Here is a 14,037-nt window from a genome sequence, read left to right on the forward strand (position 1 = left end):
TCCATGTTTTCAAGTCTCACCATTCCACAGCTGCCAGCAAACACCAGTGAGATCCACTGACCATGTCCCATTTGCTCTCCATGAGGATCTACAGAGATGACATCCTAGTGTTGCTATCAGTTACTCCATAAGGGTAAGCGGCAGAGTTTTCTGCAGCGAGCCTAAAGGTTATAAATCTGTTGATAAATCAACGTAACACACAATCTTTATTTCAGTTGATTTAGCCACTTTTGTAACCTTCTTTTAACACATCTACATATACAATACACACAGGAAAAACTACTCAGAATTGAAATGTGACCATCTGAAGCATGAAATGAAACACGTGCTTTAGAGCAATGGTACATGATATTTTGGAACAGGAAGAGTGGATTATGACATCTGAGTAGAGCAACATGGGTAGCCAGGATAGCCAGCTGCAATCCTGTACATTGGGATTTGACCAGGAGGTCAAGAGTTACCACACCTTGCAGAAGATGTTGTTGTGTAGCCTGTACCTACCAAAGGAAACCTAACTCTCATTACTATAAAGAAAATCCTGATAAAAGTAATGTCCTCATCACTTGAGAATAATTACCAACTAATAGATAACTTTGCAAAGTACTTCTGTAACTTTGCTTATTGTTCTTCTGACAGTACGACTCACAGCTATGCCCGTGCCTCAGAGACATAAATTACCCACTGAATAATTAACCCACAATGCTTACAGAGCTCAGCAGTACCACACAGCCCCACGGGGTTTAACAGCACTCCACCCAGATGCAGCAGCCTGCACAGACACATCACTTTGAGCGCTGAGCTCTAAATCAGCCACTGAATAGTGACAAGTAGCAGCATAGCAATGTATCCCCTCTGGCAAAAGTGTTCTGGCAGCCCTTAGAGCAAATCAAAAGCAAATTAAAGAGGTAACAAAACTAAATTATAAAGCCACATACTCAGCAGGCTCTATTGGCTCATTGCATTTAAAGGGATACTGCCCAATGTTTGGTTTTTTTTTTAAGCTTCTTTAGGAAAAGGTATTTCTGAGATGAGCAAAATGATGTTTTTAAGTGTATCAGTCTTTTTACTTTTTAATATCAATGTTGCCTCTAACTGCTTGGAGTCCAAATGAATAAAGTCACCATCTAAATAAAAGCAGCTTGTAATAGAAGCCCATAAATGACGACTCTGGAGTGACAGATCCAGCACAGAGAAATGGAAAAAGCAAAAAAAAAAAAAAATGAAAAGCAAATTCAGTTTTTTATTATTTGAGACTTTCTGCAACGCAGTAATTTTTAAGTGACAGTGTCCCTTTAAGTAAAGATTATTTTGCTTTTCTTAAAGCCACCATCAGTGATTTTGATGGGACTGCTGTCTCTAATGAGGCATTGGGAGGAGGAGGAGGAGGATGGGGAGGAGGGAAGGGTCTAGAGGAAATAGCATTAGATGGGGAAGGGGATCTGTTAGGAACAATTCAGCATCAACCCTTTTACAGCTCCCATTTCATGTTCACGTGGGTCTGGGCACACCTGATTTCACCTGAAATTCATTGAAAACAATGAAAGCAGAGGGAAGACCTCCAGGGATCTGTCTTGGGTCAGGCCTGGAGCATGTGGACCCTCCATCCTGCTGAGCTGGATGCAGTGCAGCCCCTCAACAAAAGCACAGCTTGATCAAGCAACTTCATATTCTGACAGCAAACAAAATTAGAGACTCTCCGATGGCAAAGCAACCTAGAAGGGTTTGCCTTCTCTTAGATCCACTGACAGATTTGTTCACTTTGTAAGAACAGATTTACATTGTTAACTAAATAAGTCAAGGGAATTTTAATTTTCAAGAGGGACAAACGTTAAACAAGCACCATTTAAAGAGCAGAAGTTATCTGCCTAACTACAGGATTCAGGAAGTAGCATTAATTAAGGAAATGGAGAACCACAGTGCAGACTGATAGCCACATTATAACTGTAAGGTGAGGAAAAACAGAGCTAAAAGTAACATTAATTAAAGAAAAGAAGAATCACAGTGCAGAGTGTCAATCACATTATAATCATCAAGCAAGGAAAATAAGAGCTAAACACTCCTATGTTTGTTACTTAAATAAGATACAAAAAAATCAAGTTACATAGCAAACTTAAAAGCTGTGTAATGATGCAAACGGAGGCAACTGGAAACAACAGACTGCACCAAAACTGACTGCAACTCTACCTGTAGATTCTCATCTTAGCCCTACAATAAGACAAACCAAGAAATAAGAAATCTGTCATCTACCACTGTTTCCGAAGTACCTTGAGGATGCATTTCTTGTGAGCTCATCAAAATACCCTCTGAAAGGAGCAAAAGAGCCTCAGAAGGAGAAACAGGAGGCAAAGGCATAAATAATCCTTTAGAGCGCTGCAGCTCTTGGGAGTTGGTCAGATCTGCCATTCCCTTTGCGTTAATATATCTCCCTGAAGATTAGGATGGTAGAATTGGACTTTGCAAAGGAGAAACAAAAGTCAGAACAGCCACTTCTAGCAGTGAAGGTGGCTGGAGTGAAAACTATATAAATTCCAAAATAATGATCAATATGGAAAATACAAGAGGGAGCTTTACACATGGTTTGTGGAGTATGCCAGGATTTTCCACTTCCTGAGCTGCAAAAGGGGTTCTGCCAGTCATGTGCAAGGACTGTTTCTTCTTGATTGTGAGCCAAGGATGGGAGAAGTAGGTGAAGGGAGGGGTGGGAAGGAGTGTCAGCAGGGTTAGTGTCAGCGGGAGGTTCAGCTATACATACCACCCAGATGCAAGTCGATGAGGTCACTGTAATAAGACTCTCCCCAATAGTCTATAACAAGGAATTGGTGAAGACAGAGTTATTGAGTCAGATACCCACCCTAGCCCCACACAACCAAAGCAATCTATGAGAAAAAAAGACATACAGACAGACAGAAACAAAAAAGACAGAACAACAAGAAACATGCACCTATGTACGTTTGCACATATATATATAATACATATAAAACTATGTCTGTTTATATGCATATATGTGCATGCGCACATATATGTATCACAAAAATACATTGGGAAGATGAGGAGAAAATTCCCAGCAGGCAGGCATGGATATCCATAGAGAAAAATCAAGAAGTTTACAGACACTTCACTCTCTCATTCTACACCAGCACTTGACAATGATGTCTTTCCTGTTCCTGCTGAGAAAAGCAGAACTATTCTTGTTGTTTTCATAACTGTTTAGGTCGGCTGCAAGAGGAATAAGGTATAAGGTGTAAGGATTGACTTCTTGGAGCTGAGTGTGTGGAGGATGTGCACGTACAGAACACGAGTGACGGGCACTGACTGAGTGCTGACACAAAGTGTGGCGAAAAAGGTTTCTGCTAATGCAGTACTTATGTGAGAGAAGAACATAAGAGGGTGTGAAACAGAGACAAGCCTGTCCACAGCTGCTAGAGTCAGGTACGCCGTGAGTCTAGCACTGCAGTTATTCTTTGAGGAATACACATGGGAGTACCGAGAGCACTGTTTCTCACTGCATGTGATTCACTTGATGTCAAGAGGTTACTCTTAAATTTTTCAGAATCAATCTGGCAATACAAGACATCTTAAAAACGACTGTCAACGTTTGTGCTCAAGGAGAACAAGGGAGAAGAAGTAAAAGGTTCAAGAAATTTCCAAGTTGACATATTTTTCAAGGTAATGATTGAAAAGTCATAATCATGTCCAGACAGGCGAATGCACTTTAATATAAAGCAGTGTTACGTTAACAGTGAGCCCATTCCAGCTGTCTCCTGGGATGCTGCAGAAAAACAACGGGATAATTTTTTTTCCTGAGATTATCTTACTTTACCTTGGCAGTGAAATGCCACCATGCAAAAGAAAATACAAAACGAAAAGGGAAGAAAAAAGATACAGATGACGAAAGCTTGGCCCACCTTGTATACGACAAACTTGCCACCTTAAATAGAGCTTCCAATTTCAGATCATTCATTCTTACTACAAAAGTGACTGACAAAGGGTGAGATCTTCAAAGATATTAAGAAGAGAACAATTAAGGCAACTGAGTGATCATATGGTGTGAGACTATTTTCTGAATCAGAAATGAAATGTTAGGTTGAGTGTTCACAGCTTTTGAAAGAACAGGAGGCCAGTTGCACGTCAGCTCCCCTGAGGCTGAGCCAATTTAAAACAGAAGAAGTTACACAGAAAGATGCAATTATTTTGTCTAATTTAAAGTTGACAGTGACCTGCTAGCATCATCAAACAGAACATTTCAGCCTGACAGCAATCAGATAAGGACTGTCGCTTCTGGAAATAGTACGGAACTGTTCGCTCTATTGCTGGGATCTAAACTGTACCAAAAACCGGACATTGCTGTGAAAAAACACTGACTATTCTGATCGGTATAAACCACCTACTAAGGCTAAAACAAAATGGACGGAAAATAAAAGCAAAATTATTCTAAGCAAACAAATCCTTACCCAGACTATCTTTTTTGTTCTCACCAGTCTAGCTGAAAGATCTGCTTCTATAAAGGTGGGAAAAGGTCCAGAGGTCAGAGACGTGGACAATTAAGTTAATGAAAGACCTCTACACAAAGAAAAATAGAAAGATGATTAACAGGGAACACTCTGAAAGATGATAAGAGACTTTGGAAAGGATCTCAGTCTATCTCTTTCTACAAAAGAAAATGGATCATTACGAAATACAAAATCATGTTTCTTATGTCAGGATTTTCAGCTATCTAGAACTAGGAAACTATACTAACATTTCCAAAACTTCCTATTTAAATGTTCAGGCAGTGAGTGATTTGCTCTCTCCCTACAGGGTGGGAAGCTGAATAACCCACTAATTGCAGAGCCCAGTATAATCTTCAAGTTAACACTGGTGGCTCTCTAAGGGACAGCAATTTCTTTGACCCTGTCTTGCAATCCTTCTCTTTTTATGAGGATGGAGTATGTGCATAGGAGGCATACTTTCCACCCTCCCCTTTCTCCCACTTGTACAAGCCTATTAAAAGGATTCTTTTTTTTTCCCAGATGATGACAACGTTGACCTTCCCCTTTTGTTTAGCTTTTGTTTACAAAGTTTCATTAGGGAAAAACTTATCAGAGATAAGGTATGACGCCACATCTTCACACATCAGTACTGCTGAATGCAGTGGTCACTACCCAGGTCAATACCCAGGCAATGCAGTTGAGAAGAAGACTGGAGACAGAAATTAATTGCACTTACAGGATGTGATGTCACATACTTTAAACAATAATTTCTATTATTTTATTGCAAACTTACGTGAAGTATATAAGCAAGAGTGGTCAATGATGGAGTTTGGTTTTGATCTTCAGTTAAAAAAGGCTATGCTTTACATATACACATAGATTATTATTTTTCCCCATCAAAATGTGTTTCTTGTTAATCACAGGATATAACTGGAGAATTGGAGCTTGTGAATTCTTTATGATGGAGTTAAGCCACTGTAATCAAGAGTAAAGCGCACCTTACAGGCTTCCTGAAGAAAAGAGGTTCATTTCACAAAGTGTGACCTACAATTCCATAACTTCACTGGGAAATCCACAAATGCATAAGCTCATCCAAGACTGCTTCCATTTTGGGAGAGCTAAGTTATATATGAGTAAGTTATGCAAAGGTGTAAGTCTGCAGCCTTCCATACAAAATACCAGCTCTTACTCTTGGTCTGGACTATTATTTTTTTGGCATTTTGAAGGATGTTCTCTCATCTGCTAAGATTTTCAGCTTGTTCTGACATGTCTTACATGAACGTCATTTAGCAGCTGACTATTCAAGACAGACTTCCAGATGTAGAAGAAAAAGAGGAAGTAGAGATAAGTGTTAGTAAGTGCAGTAACTGGCAGGCCAGCAAACAGAGTGGGACTACACAGAAATACACTGCATAAGGAAGGTGGCACCACCACACAGGAAGTTTTTACACAAGGGTACTTCTTGAACCCACATATTAAAAACCCAGTCAGATCACAATACCACTCAAGTCATCAAGATCATTTTCCACACTTGTAGGACTTATTTGCTTTGGTAACTACTCAGACCTGCTGTTTTAGCATGCCTTCACGGAGTAGCGAACACAACTGAACTTGGTGAAGTGATTGGCAAGGAGTCTCAACAGACTTTTCCTCTGATGAACCTTCACTGCTTTATCTTATACCATCTTCACAGACATAGTGGTCATTCTTCAGTCCAAACAACAAGCCAAATCATTCTTCCCAACAGTTCCACTGTGATCATTATCATTACTGATCTCTGGACTTCGTAATCAGGTACATAATCCTGGGCATAATCCTGTCAGATATATGCACACTGCATTTGCCTGCTGGATATTTGACTCCATGCAATTAAAGGACTCTTTTTTTTCCATATCATTACACTACTATCAGCATTACCTCAACCAAGTACTCCTCCACTCATTTTTTGCCAGATCAGGTGAAACTTGCTTAGTATAATTACAAGTACAGATCAACATTCATTAAACAGCTTGCCATGGATACCTTTCAGTACGTTTGTATTTCTGCTCTGCACAACTTGTCTGAAGCAATCAGTGTGCTGGGCTGTGCAGTGAGGAAGATGTTCTGTGATGGTCCCTTGTAAGGACACTACCTCGATAATCCAACACAATAGAGAAAGCATACGCAAAATCACAGTTACTTTCTTCATGTACAAATGGGGTTCTTCTACTGTGATAGCTGTGAATTGCAGCTAAGAAACCCCTGTAATTTTCTAGCTGTAAAATCCAATAATATGCAGAAACAGACACCCATTATTAATGTTAATAATTGGAGGATTACTTCCTGAGTCTCAGGCAAAGACAAGCAAACTAAGTCTCTGCCATTAGAAAGGTCCAAGGATTAGAGGAAATACAAGAATAACAAGGCCTCAGAAAAGGAAGAAAAGGGGGAATGGATTCATATTGGACTCTAATTCTAGGCTACAATAGTCCAAATGCCTCTAAAATCCAAGCACCTATGGGCTACTGCACAAGCATTTGATAAAAAAACATTAAAAAGCAAACCAAGCTCTGCTGGATACCTGCTTCTCCCCGAAGGGCCTTCTCCACAGCAACCCCTCTCTCCTCTAGTTGTCTCTGCTTCTCTTCCACTTGTTCAAGCTGCCGCTGGATGATCTGATGAGAAATGAGCTTATCAGTAACAATTCTCCTGTTCTGTCTGCTGCACATGTCCAGCACCGAGTGACTTCAGTCAAATTAGCTGTTTGAAAACCAAGTATTTGCATCCAACAACACACTGCCTTGAAAGCTAGCATCACAGTTCCCTCCAGTGAGGATACCCCCATCTCTGCATCCTAGCATCTCGTTTTACAGACACCTGAATACTCAGTTATTTGTTACAACTGAAATCCTCCACCTAAATGCGAAGTAAAAGGTGTTGCCATTCAGTCAGCTGATCCCCTTCCTCAAGTTTTAAACAAAACTCATCTCCTATAAATGGTGTGAGCAGATTCTTTTGTGAGCTGAGTTTATTTGGTAACACCTCACCTACCAGCATAAACTAGGAAAGCAGTCACTGAAATTATCTGACTACAGCTCTTTTGTTCAGTGAGTGGTACCATATTCATCTCCAGGTAAAAAGGTGTTATGGTCTCATTTGTCACTTTTCTTGCTGTTAAACTACCTTGACAGGTTCCAACAATTTCTTCCCATGTTTCAGAGATTGCACCAAATTTGATAGAGGAAGTAGGAGCAGAAACAACCATGTAAAACTAGAGGGAGTTCTGGCTCTGGATTCCTCCTCTGACATACCCAGTGGACTGTCAGGATCGCAGTGTCTTTGGATAGGGTTTCCTGCCATAACAAGAAGATTGTGAGACACTACCTGAGCTCTGTGTAACCTCTTGAGCTCTTCTTGCTTGGCTTGTCTGCGGGCAGCTTTCTGTACTCGTCGGGTCAGCTTAGCATTCAGTTCCTCTTCTGTGTAGGCTCTCTGGAGGAAGGAAAAACAGCAGACTTTATTTCCATGCCCAGAGGCAATGGGGGAGGGAAAATGATTTTCTTTTCCAAAACCGCAGAAGGGAGGTGTTCTGTCTTTGTCATAGCTGTGTCAAAAGTCAAGCTTCTGTAGGCAAAGGTGTTCACAGTGCAGTGAGCATCAATTTCAGGTTCAAATCAGGAGTGAAGAAGCACACAAAGCCAATTGCAAAGCTGTGATTTTATATGATGTCCCACTTCAGTCTTCTGTTGCTATCTGGAACCTCTCCACAATAATCAAATCCATTTTTAACCTATTTCTCAACAGATCTAACCAAATGGACTTAATTAAGTCAATGAGTACCTTATAAGGGGATCACCTTGATTTCATTTTAGAAGATAAAGGCATATCTACATGAACAGTTACGGCAGAATAAACTAAGAGATCAATATAGACTGATGTAGTTATATTGGTATTCTGCTCTCTTCATAGAAACCATTTTATTCTGGATGTGAAATATCTGTATTAGGGAGTTATACCAACATAACTGGTAATGACTACCTGTGTAAATTTGTGCAATTTTTCTCTGAATCAAGAAGGCAAAATGACATTTGAAAACAGAACAGTGTTCTGGTGTGAGAGGGTAAATCCCATCTCAAGAAGAATGCAACAAAGCTGTCTGGTATAAAACAGAGCAACCAACGCATAACAAGAATATCACAGCACCAGAAGTAATCCAAAATGAGAAAGGCTGCGTTTATAGAGAAAGAAAGATACTCCTCCTTTTCTCCCATGTGAACTGGTTTTCAAAATATCTAAAAGTCTAAATTTTTTACTGTACTGAAAAGTAGTTGAGTATCTTTTCAGGTATACTAGATGGTTTGTTGTTATCTAGGTGTGCTGCCTCTCATCACCTTTAGAGTGTCAAAGAAACTTCACAACTGCACTAAATGACCTATAGGGAAGAGAAGAAACCTCTTCCTACACACATGTATGAAGCCTTTATGGGATTGCTGGACACATGTCTTCCACTTCTGGAAGTATCTTCCACACTGATAGTTAAGTTTAAGGACAAAACATTAATATGGGACACCCTGAAGTTTCCTTTATCTAGTTATTGTACTGCCGGCTGATCACACCATCTCCTTTTTATTGTTCTCAGTGAGTAGAGGTTTATTTGATCAGTCCACAGCTCTACTAAAAACTCTTAGGATAGGTGATCAGCAAGCACCATTATTAAAGCTCCAAGAAGTCAATACTTTGTTGGAAAGTTAGAGACAGCATGACTTTCCTATCCTACTCAATGCTGTTGTGACTGTCACGATAGGCCACTAATGATTTCAGAAAGCAGCAACATTTCTAAAACAGAAATGCAACTTCAATCTGGATTTTAGCTCGATACAGAATTTCACAGAGATTTCAGTGAACCCAAAGATTGTGAGTAATTTTGAAAGGAGTGGCAATCCGCTTCATGTTCTAAGTATATAAAAAAAAGAATACACATACATATTTAGCTCCCTACCAACCCCATTTGTTCTGAAGCTCAAAGATCATCCACATTACTCTGTGCAGCGGTGCACTGCTGGGCGTTGATATTGCATGCATTCTAACATGTCAGACAATTTGGAGCTCAATGTGTTTTTGGTAGACAACCTCTACACAGATTTTGCTGCCCACGTCTGCTAACATCTCACGCATGCACAGTCAATGTTTGTGATGTTAGTGTACATGTGATGGATAGCTACGGATTCAATGGGTTAATATAGGGGTATACATGCAACAATGGCCAACTACTGGGAATGGAGATACTACCTTTGACGAATATGATCTCTTGAATGCCAAGGCGTGTGGTACATAAATCGACTTTAAAGGGGGAATGGTAAAGGAAAAAAAAATAAAAAAAACATACAAAATGAAGCAAAATCAGTTCAACATTGAAAACAGATGCATAGTAAAAAAACAAAGCTGTTTTTAAATGCAACACAGAATTGTGCAAATGCTGAACATGGCCCAGTCTGATTAAACACAACAAAACCGTTGTGCATAAAATCCAGTTTCTAGCAGTCTCCTGAAGGCAATTAGCTTTGGCAGTCCCTTTCAAGATGCAATCAACTTGGAAATACTGTTTTTCTAGAGGAATTCTTTGGCCTTTATCCACCTATGGATTTAATATCCACTTGGGCAGGAAGTACACATACACATACAAAATTCTGGCATATGCTATGGAATAATAGCTTGTTTGCTGGGGCATGTTTGGTCTGAACTTGCTAAGCCAATCACATATTACTCTGTCACACAACTCTCCATTTATACTGTTTTACAACCTTCCATGGAGACTGTGTCTATTTCATGGTTTAAAATAATTTCTACTCCATCAAAATAATCATTTGCATTTAAATAATGTCATAATCTTCCTCGCTGCTTTCTGACTGACTGGAGAAACACCAGATAGGCTCAGAGTGGGTTACAAGTCATCTCCCTGTTTAAGAAAAGAACCTCTGGAGAACCTAAGGAGATAAAATGGAGAGGAGAGGGAGAGGGAGAGGAAGAGGGAGGGGGAGAGGGAGAGGGAGAGGGAGAGGGAGAGGGAGAGGGAGAGGGAGAGGGAGAGGGAGAGGGAGAGGGAGAGGGAGAGGGAGAGGGAGAGGGAGAGGGAGAGGGAGAGGGAGAGGAGAGGAGAGGAGAGGAGAGGAGAGGAGAGGAGAGGAGAGGAGAGGAGAGGAGAGGAGAGGAGAGGAGAGGAGAGGAGAGGAGAGGAGAGGAGAGGAGAGGAGAGGAGAGGAGAGGAGAGGAGAGGAGAGGAGGACCATTGCCTTCCCCCCCAAGAATATTCTAAGTTAAACTGTACCTGAAAATAAGGCAAGTAAATACCTAGAGTCTTTAAGAGAGGGTAATTTGTCTTGTGTCATGAAGTACAGAGGGCATTATGCCATTCTGGGCAAACAGTCAGCATTTTGCATTTTCACATTGAAATAACTAAAAACAACCACAAATGAAAAGCCATAGAACAACTTAAGCACGTATGCAAACATCAGTAAAAAGCAAACTACCTGTGAGTAAAGCACATCTGATCACAACACCACAACTGCAGAGGGACAATGACAAGCACGCACAATGACACACCCATACACAAGGAGCCCACAGGGTATTCACACTAGGAACTCTTTACAAAGTGCTTCTCTTGTAAGACATTACACTGAACGCTGCTGAATCAATTTGCTGCTGATCACGAAGAACAGGCTACACAGAGCAAGCCACCTGGGAAGCAAGCTCACTACAATTACTGAAGCAAAATTTCAGCTTAGAGAAGGGGTTCACATAAAAGTTATGTGCCACATAGGAAGTAAACTTTTACCTACAGTAAGTACCTTGTAACTTAAAACACATAACATTCCCACCCCAAATCAGTACAAACCCAGTTTCGTCAATCCCAAAGTTCAGTTAGGTTTCTTTTGACAGCAACACATTCCATGTTTGCACCTATGTTTCACATCCTCAGACAGGATGCAATAAAATTAGATAAGTGGAGTTCTCTGTTTCCTCTAAACAAATCCATTCTCCAAAACCGTTCCTTTAGAAAGCAGGCAGATGCTGATCCAAAGATCTATTCTTAACATAAGCTCAGCAACAGCAAACAGGAGCAAATGAGACATTACCAACATACATTTGGCAAAACTGGTGAGATATTTTGAGTATTAGGATCCCCAGCCATCTGCCACCGTCACCTATCCCCACAAAGCTTAGTGACTGGTTCTTTTTCTGCTAACACCATTTTAAATGAAAGTAGCTCAGCATAGAAAAGACAAACACACACAAAAAACCCTATGGGCCATCAAGGCATACTCAAGTCTGAAAACAGGCGTGGACCTTATTTCAGGCCTGCTTCCTCCTGAAGGAGCACACAAGGTAGAACAGTAACTCTGTAACTCTTATCTGAACCCCTGCTGGCACATCTGTCCCCTGCTAACCACAGGTACCTCGTTCTTCTGCATCTCTTGGAAAATGCAGAATTTCTCATGAAACACCTTGAAGGCATGCAAGAAGGAATGAAAGGGGAAGAGGAAAAAAAGGAATAAAAGAAAAAGAAAACAATCTTCCTCCCAGAAGAGATCTACAGCAACTAGGAAGAGAAACTGAAAGACAAGTAAGTAAATGCAAAGAAATTCTTATTCTTCATCAAGTCCTTCCACCAGCCTTATATATACACAGAAACACAAGACTAGATGAAAGGTTTGAGACAGGAGGTACAGAGCACTGTGTCTGGGACACTACCCTCTGAGATAATCTCTTCCTGAGTTATTTAATATACGGACCAGGCTCCATTGAGAAAGGACAGGAAGAATCCATTTTTCATTCTGTAGTACCAGGAGGGCCAGTGGAATCCCTGCTTATTCTTTATACCTAGCAAAGTCTGTCTTGCAGAGCTTAGAAGCCAATAAGAATGAAAGAAGCAGAGCATATCCTTACGTTTTCCACCAGCAGTGGAACAGTGCCATCCTAAATTGAAATAAGTAACAGCATCTAGCTATGGCACTTGGTTCTCATGTTTTTTAAACATTGCCAATAGATGAAAAGTATTTTTCCTTCTGGGATTTACAAAGGTGCACCGATGTCCCCTCTGTTTTGTTCAATAACTTCATTAAAGTACCACTTAAAGTGAAACTATTTTAGACATTGCTATGTCTTACACCATTGCACTACTGAATTAGCTCTGGGAAGTTTGCACAGGAACAAGAAGTTTCTCAGAAGAAGCAGAGTTCACACCAGGCCACACTGGGATGAAAACACCACGCTAAGGCTAATCACTATATACTGGGATTTCAGAAGGGATCACTATGTATTTAGTCTTTACATTTGTTTTCTTTACATCAGATACAAGGAAATACTCAGCAACTACCAAGAAGTCCTCAAACAAAACAAGGTTAAAGTAGGAGAAACAACTGATGTCTCATCTGTCCTTCAGGCATAAGAAGGTACTAATACTCTTTGCCCAGGAAAAATATGTAGGCCTGCACGAGTCACAAAGTGCAAACCACAGCTTACCTTTCAGTTGACAATCTGTCATGATTGTGCTCTTGAGGCATAAAAAAAGTATACTGCTGCCTGTAGTTTGCTTGGAATTCTACCTCATCATTCTACCAAAAAGGCTGGTGAAGCAAAGTCCTACAGTTGGAGCCTTACAACAGGTGAGGACTACCTTTTTGCAATGACATAACAGTCAGTGAAATTTAGTCTTCTGACATTAAACTGTTGTTTTCTGCAGATTACTGGTATGCTCATTACAGGGACAAGATTCACTATTCAGACCGTGATATTCAGATGTAAAACAACTTAACAGTGAGATAACAGACCCTTCATATTATAACATTAGTAAGTAGCTTGTAATTGTTAATTAAGTGAAACAAACCCTTGGTCAGCTTCCACGAAAGCCTGTTCCATAGAAGAAACAGTAACAACAACAAAAAGAATCACCTAAACTCCTGCCATGGGTCTGAGACTCTGATTTGCATGATACAAGATCTGCCTACCTCTCGCTTGGATTTTTGGGAGGAGCGTTCCAGAACATCATCGCTGGAGAGGTCAGAGTCCTCTGAGAAACTCAGGTGTCGACGGAGCTGCAAATCTGAGAAGACAGGAATAAGAAGGGGAAGTTAGAAAAATGGTAGCTACAAGAGCTCATTTCCCTCTGTAAGCACTTTGGATCTCAGCTGGCAAGCTGCTTGAACTTCAAAATCACAGTTGTTTATGCCACACTTAGCTGCACTGCCTGTGAGTGCACAGTCAGCACAGAAGCACTGTCCCACAGAATAATAGTCACTAGTTAGAAGCTTCAATCTGAGTGGGCATCACTTTCTGCCAACAATACTAGAAGTCATGATCATGATCCTTCCGTTCTGCTGCATCAACGCTCTGATGAAACATCCAGCACTTGGGTGACAGCAGCAGGCACCATTCTGGCTATTTGTACAAGGCCAAAGAAATGTAACGTTTGGTTTTGATCATGTTTACGGTTAACTTATTTATTGTAACACAACTTGCCATTAAACATTTCTGTCTGCACCTGATGGCGTGTGAGAGATTTACATGAGGCTGCAGAATCTGCACCTTTAAG

General features: G+C 40.5%; 1 protein-coding gene across 12 annotated transcripts in view; it reads right to left on the reverse strand.

The window, feature by feature from the left end:
- Window positions 1–14,037, reverse strand: part of MICAL3 (microtubule associated monooxygenase, calponin and LIM domain containing 3) — a 159,337-nt gene that overhangs the window by 13,859 nt on the left and 131,441 nt on the right. For 10 of the 12 annotated variants that reach the window (XM_072361542.1, XM_072361540.1, XM_072361546.1 and 7 more), the window contains 3 exons: window positions 13,454–13,548; window positions 7,833–7,940; window positions 7,030–7,123 (listed from right to left, as the gene is read on the reverse strand). In XM_072361542.1, the coding sequence (XP_072217643.1) occupies window positions 7,030–7,123; window positions 7,833–7,940; window positions 13,454–13,548 (297 nt within the window). Of the gene's footprint in view, window positions 1–2,752; window positions 2,804–7,029; window positions 7,124–7,832; window positions 7,941–13,453; window positions 13,549–14,037 lie in introns of all 12 variants that reach the window. The other 2 variants (XM_072361551.1, XM_072361543.1) reach the window with 1 other exon arrangement.

This window comes from Excalfactoria chinensis, chromosome 1 (genome assembly GCF_039878825.1).
Source record: "Excalfactoria chinensis isolate bCotChi1 chromosome 1, bCotChi1.hap2, whole genome shotgun sequence".
Lineage (NCBI taxonomy): Eukaryota > Metazoa > Chordata > Aves > Galliformes > Phasianidae > Excalfactoria > Excalfactoria chinensis.